The sequence below is a fragment of the Meleagris gallopavo genome, chromosome 4 (assembly GCF_905368555.1).
Source record: "Meleagris gallopavo chromosome 4, MGAL_WU_HG_1.1, whole genome shotgun sequence".
In the NCBI taxonomy this organism is placed as follows: domain Eukaryota; kingdom Metazoa; phylum Chordata; class Aves; order Galliformes; family Phasianidae; genus Meleagris; species Meleagris gallopavo.
Window position 1 is genome coordinate 60,489,751 of NC_139407.1, and position 13,386 is coordinate 60,503,136.

Consider the following 13,386-nt stretch of genomic DNA (forward strand, 5'->3'; position numbering starts at 1 on the left):
GCCCAGGGCTCTTTCACAATTCTTAGGAAGCTGTTGTGTCACAAGAAACATTGACTCATCTACCCAACTCCAGCTGAAGATGTGAAACATTCAGGTTAACTAAACAAATAAACAAAAATACATGGGAAAACAAAAATGCACTTGAACCTGACCAGCCATGCATACCATCAAAGACTGTAAGCGCATCAAGACAGCTATCCAGGGAATTTTGATTAGGTGTCAAGCAACATGACCTACAAAGACATTCACAGTGAAGCTGGCATTGCACAATGGCCACATCAAGCTTACTTCATTTCACTAAAGATGGAATCAGTTAAGGACAGATAACGAGCAATGGCTCATCTTACAGATGAGTTTTGCAGGATTTCCCCATTTAATAAAGGTGTATGAGAATTTTTGCATGCAAAAAAAATCTACAGACACACTATGGATTTTCTGCTATTTCTGCTAAAGTGACTATATAAAATACATTTTCTGCTTTTATATAAGGCTATAACACTCATATTATCCATACCCCTTATTTGGGCTTTGATTCAGACTTCCAAGATTTCCTAAATACTGTGTTTGACGTAGGTTAAAGCTACTTTGGAAGTGCTAGGATGCTACTACACTGTAGAAAAACAACAGCTGAGAAACACTTCTAGAACATGTTAATTTCTATCTTTATGAAAGACCAAAGAGGTTATTCAATAGACTATTCACCTCTCGTATCTACAATTTTACATTAGTGCCCCCAAGGGCTTGCTAAATTATGCTGTTGTAAATGAGCACCAGGTGAAAAATTGCCTAATACAACATGCTGTCTGAGAAGCAGTCCTGACAGACACCTTCAGACAGAACTAGACATCTCAATTAGCTTGAGTTTGATAGTCTGAACTGTCAATATTTTATCTCCTCTTCTTATTTTCCTTGGTGCTTTCATTACAGCAGTAGGAAATAATATGGGAATTTGCCAATAAAGTAACCAAAGCTTTTGAAGTCTAACAAAGAAAATATTTGTGTTGTAGTTCAAAGTTATTTATTTCTAACCATGCTTTTATTAACCTGATTAAAGTGGAAAAAATTTTCAAGACTGAGCTAAACAATTTGATGTGGGACTCGATGGCACATTCCATACAGCATTTTACTAGCCGATTACTTGCACACCTTAACAATAAATAATGTATATGAATTAATGTGAGGATAAGCATTATTTCTGACTGAGCAAAACTAGCAGATCTTCACAGAATTGCCAGTGGAATTATTCATCTGGGTGTGTATCTCACATTCTGGATTAAGTACAAGAATCAATCATCACTTGACAACTTTTCTTATATTTCTTTAGAAGCTTTATCAGGGGAGATTAGAAAGAAATTGAGGGAAATTAGTGCTTTTTTACTAACCTTCCTTAGTTTTGGACCGTTACATAATTTAAATATGAAAGGTGCCTACATACATGCTATTACCATTCTGATCATTTCTGGAATTCACAATCGTTTAGGGGTGTTAGAACTAAATGATCTTTGAGGTCCCTTGCAACCCAGGCCATTCTATGATTCTTACAGAAATAATCAGATGACAATATGGCAATATAGAGAACTACCTTTCACACCCTAAAAAAAAATAATTTAATCTACATCCAGAACTCCAGCATTATCTAATAAATGATTTCACAGTTCACACACATTCAAAATAGTACACGTGACTTCTTTCTATGCAATATCATTTGTGACACAAAGTCATTTAAAAAGACTTCCAGTACTTCTAGACAGCTCTCAAGACATGTTTAACTGTACTTCTTCATAGTCCCTTGGTTAGTTTATGGTCTTCAACCTCTACACATGTGAAAAAATAAACCCAACAATTTTCTGCAGGCTTACATGTAACTTGAGCAAGGTTGTCTGACAAAGGCTACGGAGAGGTTTAATAAGAAGGCAGTCAACCTAAGAACAAAAGGTATATAGCTCTTCCAGACCACTCCTAGGATTACTTGTCCTGGGACAGTCCTGCTGCTACGCTTGGACAGACATGCCCTGTTGAGGTTGCAGATTAAGCAAGCGGGGCAAATTGCACTGCTGAATACCTTCGAATTTATGCATCCCCAGGAGGAGTCAACTGTAACAAATACATTCACAGGGTAGTCACCCTGCCCACGCACAAAGGTCCTGGGCAACCTGATCTAGCTGTGGATGTTCCTGTTCATTGCAGGGGAATTGGACTAGATGGCCTTCAGAGGTGCCTTCCAACTCTAAGAATTCTATGATTCTATGACCAGTGGCATGACAGAAGAGGGGTTCAGAAAAGGGGTTGTAGCACAAATCTCTTCTCCATGTCTAAAAAGATGTAAATAGTCAACTGATCAAGAGACTTGAGCACCATTTTTTATTTTTATTTTTTGCTAAATCCTAGCACATCAACTATTTTATTCATCCACTGATTTAAGCATACGATTAAACACCCAAACCACATTTCTCTAACCTGATTTTTTCCCCACTACACTATATAGCAAAATATATGTTCAGTGCTCTGTTCTGTTTCTAATCTCATCTCACACAACAAGGTAAATCCATAGCAGAAAGTAACTTGAGGTTCTCAAGTAACATATAAAACCAGAAGTAAAATAAGAACAGATACCAGAAGTATGTTAGCTAATTGATGGAAGTCCTTTAAAAGTGATAGAACAAATGATGACTTTTTATTAATGAGAGGGAAGAAATAAAATACAAATCCATATGTGCAAAATTTGTGCTTAGCAGAAGACTTAATACCAAGATGCTGTCTAGCCATACACCTCTTATATTATCTCCCATGCTAGTCTGGAGTTCGGTGTGTGGCTGACAGAAACTACCCAACTTACTGCTTATTAATATAATGGGGTGATTTTTCATTCTCATTTTATTGGAGGTCTGCCTGAAGTGAATAAACTACTACTTATTTCTGTCATTCTGTCAGGTAGGTAGGAGCAATACAGCTTCTACAATACTTTGTTTTTATTGTATAGTGAAAAAAAAAAAGTCTCAGCACAGTCTAGATTGGTGATCAGTGAAAGTTTCAGACTCAACTTGCTGCATTTATAGGTAATATGGCAGCCCATGAAAGTGGATGAAAATGAAATGAAAACATGAATAACTAGTTTTGTATGGTTCCTTCCATAGGACTTGTCAGTTTATCATGTCAGATCTGCATAAAAGTGGGCTTGGGTCTCATTAAGGTAATTATATGCAGCACATAACAGTATGTTACTGATACTTCATGCAGAAAACAAGACTACTATTAGCAGATCTGTTCTCCTACTGAGCTGGGTCTGCAAAACTAATTTGATAATAAAGTTAAAAGGACAGGTGACTTAAAAGAGAAAAATGTGTGGGTTGTGTACTGCTTTAAATACCATTCTTGTTCTGAATAGGCAACCCAAATATTTTTTTCTAAGACAGCACACTATGCTTACATTTCTTTCTGTGTATTTTTGCAAATAACCCAACTAAGGAACTGGACATTTAATACCATCTATCTTACTCAGAAATGACTGACTCAGATACTGAACGTGATGTAATTTGTTCTACGGTAACTATAAAAATTTCCACGTAGCTGACAGGATGAATTTTTTTTCTGATTGGTTCCTCTAATGTCTACTTTCAGTCATTTGATCAGATGTTCAGCAGCATTAAAGAAATACTACTTGTAGTAGATATGTAGATATGTGTGTTATAGGAATTACTAAACTTTGATCTAGCAGTAACTAGCTGTTATCATTAGCAAATCACTTCATGACATTTCTTGCACACTTCTCCTATGTCTGTCCCTCTGGACTGCTTCTATCATGAGGAATTACAGTTACTTGGGAATAGTTGCATCAACACAGATGTGACCAGAGTCACATTTGCATTTCTAAATGGTGTTCCAAGAATGGATAAATGCCATTTTATGTACAGCTTAGTGATGAAATAAGTAGGGTATCCAGTAAACGTCAGATAACATTCTACTCATTTGTATGCTCAAAAAAAGAATTAGAGCTTCCAGGTAATTTTCCATGCACCTACATAATGCATGTCTATTTATTAATCCCCAGTCTCTTTGCAAGACATTCACTACTTCCACCATCTGCAACACGTGAAATTGGATCATTTCCAGGTGCCATTCTGGAATAATCAAAGAGCTAAGTCCTCAGAATGGAAAAGCATCCAGCCACAGTGGGTTTCAGGCATCACAGTGACATAAGGCCACCTGAAAAAATGAGGCAATAGCTTACCCACTGAATAAAATAGAAAACTGGAAGAGAGATAATCTCCAAGTTTCTCCCAGCCCAATACTATCACTTCTACAAAACTTCTCTTATTCAGGTCCCAGCTGCACAGTAAACTCTATAGTTTCATATCCATTCAAAACATTCCTCACTTTTAGGATTTAAGATGTTTACAGTTTTACAGTAAGCAATTGTACAGTTTACAGTAGATTCTTTCAGGCATGGATTGCACTGCAAAATATTTTTATGAAGTTTCCAGTACCATGAAGTCATATTACCAGTGTTAATGCACTATTTATAGTAACAGTTGTTATAAACACTTACCTTTGCAAACAAAGCACTTAATATGGAAATATTTGTTCTGAACTCTCAAAACTTCTCCTTTGCATGGTTTTCCACAGGTATTGCAGAGAATTGCAGTACTTGATGGCTTCTCCAGTTGGCTGTGTACAGCCTGCGGTTGTGAAACTGCAGGAAAAACAAAAGACAGAGGGTTTTAAAGGCCATGAGATGCATAACTGCAATAAAAACATCATCTTTAACACCTACAAACAATGGCAATTAATACTCAGAACAAATCATGTCATGTGGATCAAACAGTTATAACTTATGGTGTTAGATGGCACAGGAGAAAAGATCACCTAAACAAGCCACGACTATTCTTCTGTAACATTCAAATCTTATGCCCGCAAACATTTAAGTCATAAATATGAATTACAGAAGAAAGAATCCAGATGTTCAAGACTCGAGAGATTCTGCCTAAGTTTCAAGAAATGCTTTGTGGCATGTTCTTTTCAGGAAGTCAAAAATTATGGGTGAAAGCTATTGTTTTCATGCAAAATACTGTTAATTAGATTTAGAACTATTACACTGTGAGTTATTGCAATTCAAAACATCTGCCTTTTTAATCAATGTTAAGATATACATTTGTAAATGTTTCGAATTTATATCTTGAAACATTAACATGTCCATAAATACATGCAAATATGGTGTTTAAATAATGTATTTTGTAAGAAAAATGATTTCAAGAGATTATGTTCATCGAGATTAATAAAACACAAAATGAATTAAAAATTTGCTGCCATCTTGTGATGTAAATTAGAAATTGCATTTATTGGACTGTTAATTTAACCATATAAGTTGATATTCCAATGTATTATGCAGAACAAGTGAGATACGATCATATTCTTGCAATTCTGCTGCTGTACATGCATGATTTTTTTTTACTGCTATGTACTAAGCAAGTATCTAGGATGCCAACATCAAGTCAATTAACTGTAATGAAGCTGTAGTACAACTCAGCCCTTTTTTTGCAGATGAATAAAAACTAGTAACAGAGTAATTTAAGACAAACATTAAGTAAATTATATGGTCAATGACATTCTTTAATGAAGCATGTTTATTCTAAGGTTGGATTGCTTATTTCAAAGTGATTTATATATATTTTGTTGTTGTTGTTTTGTTGGTTTTTTTTACGCAATTACTTGAAAATAAACTTAACAACATTAAGCAATTTCTCATAGCCCACTACACAAAGTACGAATAGGAATCAGGTACATTTCCCTTTCAACATTTAATCGAAGGACAATGATGCTGGAGCACCCTTTTCTACCATTAACACTGAATAACCCATTTGGAATTAGATTTTTCTATAAGAGTGCTGCCTCATGATTAATAAATTTATAAAAGGCCGAGTTAAACTCAGGAAAAAAAAGACTTTCAGGAAAAAAAAAAGATGGAAAAATGACAATGTATTTTAACAAAAGGACAATTTAAAAAAACCACAGCAATGTCTGAATCTGCACCATATGTAGGGTTGACAAAAAGAGGCTCTGATGGTACTGCCACTATAAGCATATATTATAAGAAATGGTATCAAAATCTGTAATGGAGCCCCATACAGTTCTGTTTGGGAATGTCTGTTCTTCCTGCTCTTTCTCTATTCACACCCCTCAAGTCCGCCACTCATAGAATCATAGAATGACCTGGGCTGAAAAGGACAATGCTCATCTAGTTTCACTCCCCTGCTACGTGCAGGGTCACCAACCACTCACCAGACCAGGCTGCTCAGAGCCACATCCAGCCTGGCCTTGAATGCCTCCAAGGGTAGGGCATCCACAACCTCCTTGGGCAACCTGTTCAAGCCTGTCACCAGCCTCTGTGTGAAGAACTTCCTCCTAATATCTAACCTAAATCTCCCCTGCCTCAGTGTAAAACTATTCCCCCTTGTCCTATCACTATCCACCCATTTAAACAGCCATTCCCCCTCCATATCCATGAACATAAAGGAGTCACTATTTCAGTAGGATGTTCAGCTTCCCCACGCAGTCTTCAGTGGCAGTTTCTAGCAGTTTTGCCCAAATTGAGAAGACTTTACTCCCACAAGCAGAAGAGGTAGTTCATTTTTATACCAAGGAGATGCACAGAACTGAGTTGCTTATCACATTATTCACCATCCTTTTGCATTCTTCTCTGTCTAATGAAATTGCTCATTCTCTGACTGTCAAAAAGTCCTGCTCATGGCAATTTGAATTTTGGAACTACTACTGAAGCCCTGATTGTAATTAAATACATATCCAATAAAAACAACACAGCACAGCCAGCAATTAGGAGCTTACAGAAATTCAAATGCCCAATCTTACATAAACAGCGCAAAGTTCAAGCTAATAATTATTCTCCAGGAGAGTAATGATGAAATTTTGAACTTCACAGTGTTCAACTTATGACATAAAAATTTTCTCACTACTGCATCCTGTCCCAAAATATCCACCCTGAAATAATGTAAAAATCATTTCTGTAAGAAATTGAAACAAAGCATTTTCTTGAGCTACATAGTACAGGAGCATCTTGCAGCTGTGGAGAAAGAGGGTTCCCCCTCCAAAACTGTAAAGAAGCATCAAATTTATAGCATTTAATTCAAAGACTAGACTTGAAAAGAGCTCACTGCACCCAGATCATGTTGGCTCAGATCATGAGGGTTACAGAGGTGCTGGATAAACTGGCAGGGAGCCATGCCACAGCCTGCAAGAGCAAACTGATTGCTCCTTACTGGAGTCAATGTATTGTCATCTTTTCAGAGAAAACTTCACTTTTCTTCTTCAAAGTGCTTAAACATTCTGCCTGTGCACATGCAGAACTGTCCACTTCCACCCTTCCCTCTCATTTTTTTCACGTCAAACACGTTTCAGTACCTCACTACCCTCATAGTGAAGAATCTCCTCCAAATATCTAATCTAATCTTTTAGTTTCAAGCTATTACCCCTTCTCCTATCACTACATTGATAAAGAGTCCCTCCCCAGCTTTCAGGTAGGCTTCATTTAGGAACCAGAAGGATGCCATCAGGTATCTCCAGAGCTGCCTCTCCTCCAGGCTGAACAAGACCAGCTCCCTCAACCCGTCTTTGTGGAAGAGCCCAAGACCACAGAGTGCCACATCATCACTACAAACCTCTGCCAAGGTGCCCCTGAGCACCCCTCATTAACCCCCTGGCACTAGGTCATGCTCCTAGTATGTGTAATGTTGGCTGCATCCTTCCGGCACTGAGAAACCGTAATGCCACCTGCCCACTCTCTTGCTGCATATCTGGCAGTTCAATGCTGCACATCTGTGTTTCTGAAAAACACCATAAGAATTCTGCATTATGAATATTTTCTCATCAAGGTACAGAATTAAAAAAAGATATAAAATAAATTATAAGAAAAACACTTTAGATGAATAATTATTTTACTTTCCTATCAGTTCAGACCTAAACTAACCAGTGTTTCATACAAACAACTGGGAATACAATGTCACCAGGCTCACTGTAAAACTATACTTTTGAAGACTGCTTAAATAAATATTCTTTCTCATAAAGAAAATGACACAAAAATGATAGTTTTCAAGTATAAACAAATCTATTTTAAAATGTATTGTGCTTTACGTCCAAATAGCAGTGATTGATACAACTTCGAGAAACTATATTAAACACCTTGAAATTTTAACTTTGAGTGTCGTTTGAGTAATTTCCCATATATTCACCTGGTAATTTTTACCATTCTGCTTTCATGCCTTTATATATCAAAATCAGTCTTCAAAGGAGACATTACAATTAACATATTTAATGAGTAAAATAGTGAATTAATGATGAAAGGAAGTGATCTGAGACAATTCAACAGATCCTGACTGACTTAAAAGCTCATTAAAAATTAAAACATTACACTATACTTTGGTTTGCAGAATCGAGTGAAAACAAATTTCTTTCTAAACTTTAAATGACTCTGTCTGGAAATACAAATGAATGCCTGATTTTCCAATTTTTGTCTCCTCCCACTTTCACAGCATTTAGCTCCAGCAGAGATATGGTTTGTTTTGTTTTGTTTTGTTTTAAGTGTACAATAAGATACATTCCTCAGATAGATTGGCTTCTATTCTGTTTGCTCTAGACAAATGCACTTGCTATATGCACTATGAGGAAGAGGATAATGGTATCACACGTCATTAAAGCTGCATTAGACACCTTAGTGCAACTGTAAAATCATGTTTTCAGTTTGTTTATGTCATTTCCAAGCTTTACTCATTTACACTGACATTTTTCACGCTTAATGTTCTCAAGCTCAGTTCTTTATGGAAAATTTCAGGCAAATTGCTTAAGCTTTTTTATAAGTAGAACAGGATAAAACAGATTGTTTGTTAGTGTTAAAAAGGAAGAACAGCATCTTGATTTCAGAAGTATTTTGCAGTAAAGACTGAAGCCTGCCAAGGAGATGGACATCATGACAGATACACAGCTCTATGAAAATCTCAAGTATGAGGTCAAAAGAAATCCTCCGAACAAACCCATCTCACTCAGCATTGCTGGACTAGAATTCAGCAGCAGAGAGGACTGCAGATGAGGTACCAGGGCTGAGGGAGAGACCTGGCTGAGACATGAGTGTTTTGGAAGTAGCACCAAGGAAGTTGATGGCAGCAGCAGAAAAGAAGATTCATGAGTCCCCTGGTCATGCTCTGCCCTGGAGCCCAGAACAGAGAAATCTAATCCTTGGCAAAAATATCCTGTCTGGGACTGGCCCATGCAGATGACAACAAGCCACTTTGCTACCAGGCTGTCTTTTAGCCAAACAACAGAAATCTTTATGGAAGATTGCAAACCCTATGGAGAAACACATGGCTCAAAACTGTGCAAACTGATGTAGTCCTAATGTTTGGGGTTTTTTTTGTTTTTGTTTGTTTGTTTTAGTTTCACATCTTTCATTTTGCCACAGCACAAGGACCCACAGAAGACATTACTGTGCTTAGAAACCAAGCCCTGAAAAGTTGAAAATGGTTGTGGTTAGGAATATACATTCAGCCTCAATTAGACCTCAAATGTGAATCTTCATTTTAAGGAATTTCACCTGCTTTAATCAGAATATGGACAAAAATAAGGCTACATCTCTCATTTATTCCATATTACCTAACCTGTTCCAAAACAAACAACAAAAAAATAGTGTACGAGATTTCCTGTTCTTGGTCATTATAGAAGCCTGAAATAACAAAGGACCTAATTACACAATTTAATAACTGGCGTGACAGGTGCTTGCTGTTCTCTGATACAGACATTTTAAAGAGTATTGTGAAATAAACAGAAAGGTGTAATTTGAATGGGTAGACAATGCTGATGGGAATAAATATTTCTAAAGAACAGATTTTAGCAGTCCCAACGATTACCTCTCAATTCAGAGAAATCACTATTTCTTCAAAAAGATTCTTTGATGGATGGTGTAAAACAAGAGCCAAAAGATGCAGATAAAAGGAAAACAAGAGAAAAAGGAAGAATCTATTGCGGGGCAGAGGTGCTTCCCCCCTCCTGTTTTTTTTTTGTGTGTGTGTGTTGTTTTTTTTTTTTTTGTGTGTGCTGTTTTGGTGTTTATTTTAGCTCCTGTTCTTTAGGTTGGGTACAAAAGGGGCAATCCTTTCACCTTGGGCCCACGTAGATGCACGATAATGCACCTACAATAACAACTCTCCATCAGAAGAAAATCTACAAGTTTTCCCCTCTAAAACTATCAGCACAATTGGCTCCCTAAGTACATTCAGCAAGAACATTCCTTCTTCACAGCCCATCCACTTCACAGAGAGAAACTTTTTGCTTGAGCAAAAGAAAAAAAAATCTAGAATATTACTAATGCCTTATATTACCAACATCAGCTATTTAGTTGGTAAAAAAGGCCTTTGGCATTTTCAGCAAAGCCTGAGGCTACATTCCAACTCCAAACCAAAAAAGCACATTATCATTAATAATAATGAATAATAATGAATATTATTCTGCAGAACTGGATTAAAGGAAAATCATCTCAACAGACTTGACACCAAAACTTGTCATGTCTACAGCTAGAGATTGTTCCTGAAAAATCAAACAAATAGGAGAAAAAAAATACAATTTACTCACTAAATATCTGGGAAACAGGACAGTAGTACTGATTCTTGAAATCCTGTTTCTTAGAATTTGGGGATGGCATAGTTCAGGAAAGCCTAGAGAGGAATTAAATTTGCAATCTTCTCTGAGCAGGATTAGAGGAGAATCAAATGAGAATTAGAGATTGGAGCTCAAGTTGTTATTTTGTCAAATATTTTTGGTGTTGCCTCAATCAAAACAAATAGGGCTGGATGCAAAACCACCAGATGAAAGGCAAGGAAATAAGCACTGAAGCGCCGGTAAATATCCTGTTAGGCACTATTTGTGGTTTTAGGTGACTGAAGTTGCCCTGCTGCCTCCCTGCCTCGTGTTTGGATGTAAAATGTAGTGACAAGGAGCACCTTTAGCGCTGGCATAGGCTCAGGGATAATAAAAGAGAGTAATAAGGTAATACACACAGTGTTTGGAGAACCATGTGTGCATGAGCTAAAAATTTCCCTTAGACAAAGAGTTTTGTTTTGTTGGTGCTTTTTTTCCTAAGAAGTTGTGATTCATAACAGAGCACTGTGGGGGTGTGAGATCTTTATGGTTCTGCAACAGCACATTAAGTATCTGGAAGCTGCCTGCTTTAACACATTTTCCAATTCGCGGTTTGTGATACAACCTCTTTTCAAGATAACGTGTTTGCATGCTTAGCAATGCCTTCTTTTTATCACATCTTCTGCCTTCGTACATCACAACAATGCGGACAGTTCACAAGGGGAAAGACCAAGGAAGCTTTCCCTTGTATTTCCCCATCATGTAGCCCCCCTCCAGGGCTCCAATAAGCTGTGCATGGCCAAGCTGTTCCTACCCAGAGCTCCAGAATGAGCTGCCCTCACAACAGGGCTTTGCTACACCAGCTGGGCACAGGTGCTCACTGCTTCTTCTAGCCCTATAGCAACAGGCTATTACTGCTCCCCTCTTTAGTTCATATTCCATAGGTTAGGCAATACAGCAAATCCAATCCATCTTTATGCAGTAGGTCCTTATTAGTTAAACTGGTCTAAAAAGTCTAAACTGGTCTATTTAGTTAACATGGTCTAAAAAGCTAAGTAGACCCATTTGAAATTCACGTTCCTTTTTGAACCAGAAACCTGCTGGTATTGTTTATAAACAACAGCTTGCACAGTGCCTTTGGCACAACGGAGAGGACAACGTGCCTTTTCCAGCACATCCTAAGGATCCAAAATCAAATAAAAAAAATCTACAGCTGATACAGGACAGCAGGCACTTAGCATGAAGACTGAAGTGACCCATGATTTTTCTGCAAATTTATGGCACCAGAAATGAACGAGATGTGTTATCCAACAGAATGCAAAGCAACGCAAACGTCTAAGATAAGCAATATAGCACAAGCACTCAGCACACAAGAACTCCAAATCTCACCATATGCTTAATGCAAAATTCACATCACACAAACAAGCTTAGCACAAGCTAACCTCCTGCCCTCATCATTGTAATAAAATATTTACCAAATCCAAGTGCAGCTAGAGAGAGAGATCTCTGCTGAATTTTAGGAACTGCTACTGCAGCAAGAGAAAGGCTATTTTTGTATGACTTCTAGTAAGACTGCAGTGAGAAATCTGCATAAGGGAATGAGGTCTTCTTTTTCATTATAATCTAATACTAAGTCTAAAGCATGATGAAGTCTTCTACTATGAAGTATTTAACTAATATTTTAAAAAATCAGAATTTTTCAGATTGAGCTGTTACCTAACAAGTGCCAATATCATCATAACTCCAAAAATCTTAATATAATTACGTGAACATAAAGCATAATCTGAAATAAATGTTTAAACACCTTTCTTTATAGCATCTCCAGGTAAACCCCAAATAAATATTCTCACGACAACACCATTTAGTGACGGCACTTCCAGATGAAAAACAACTCATTTCAGATCTGTGCTCCCCAGAACCCAGAGTCATCCCACCATACCTGTATCCTCCGGCATGCCTGCATTAACCCAGCTCTACCAGGACAGTGACATGGGCAATCCCACCATGTGCTTCAATGTCCTGGGGCAGGCAGTGGGACGAGTGGGCTCTGTGGTAGAGCGGTCATGAGCTGCTCCGGCACAAGTGCGACTGGGGCTCAGATGACTCCTGCAGCACCCACGCACAGGCGGGAGGCGAGCCAAAGCCTCATGTAAAAATAGCACCCAGCAGAAAGCTGAAGGTTTGCACGTCCACAGGGCATCCTTCACACAGAGGTGGCGGTGGTCCACTTCTGGCAGGGACATGGGAGGAGCACCCTTCATTAGCACTGTAGGGTGGCACCTCAGAAAAAAGGCTTAAAGAAGGAAAAGCTTCAAACTGTCAGGCCAGAAATGAAAAACACAGTCAGCTGATAAGCTAAAAATATGGAATCTGGCAACAGAGGGGAAATGCCTCCAGCTGTCCCCCTTGGTACAGACTGTCCCCATGTCCTATCACCATGGGCAGGAGGGCACGGCACTGATTTCGGAAGGAGATGCTGAGAGCTTGCCTCTCTCCAGAAGGCAATCACTGTGATAACTGGCAGACAAAGAATTGTCCCCTGCTAGCTCATATGGAGTTGGGACTGTGCATCGCTGGAGTAACAGTGATGTGTTGAGCTATTTAAAGCAATACTTCTTGCTCAGTTAGCATGTGAATGCTCTGCTAGGGTTAAAAATCTGTAGCTCTTGCTTTAGATTAACTACGTATGAAGGCAGAAAGGTAGTCTGTGCACTGGGAAAGGACCCATGGCTTCAAGACCAGCCTGGGTAA

General features: G+C 38.1%; 1 protein-coding gene across 1 annotated transcript in view; it reads right to left on the reverse strand.

The window, feature by feature from the left end:
• Positions 1-12,703, reverse strand: part of ABLIM2 (actin binding LIM protein family member 2) — a 111,628-nt gene extending 98,925 nt beyond the window's left edge. Inside the window, exons 1-2 of the mRNA XM_085223540.1 lie at positions 12,575-12,703; positions 4,547-4,690 (exon numbers count right to left, since the gene is read on the reverse strand). Of these exons, the coding sequence (XP_085079666.1) occupies positions 4,547-4,690; positions 12,575-12,590 (160 nt within the window). The 5' untranslated portion in view covers positions 12,591-12,703. The remainder of the gene's footprint in view (positions 1-4,546; positions 4,691-12,574) is intronic.
• Between the last annotated feature and the right edge of the window lie 683 nt (positions 12,704-13,386).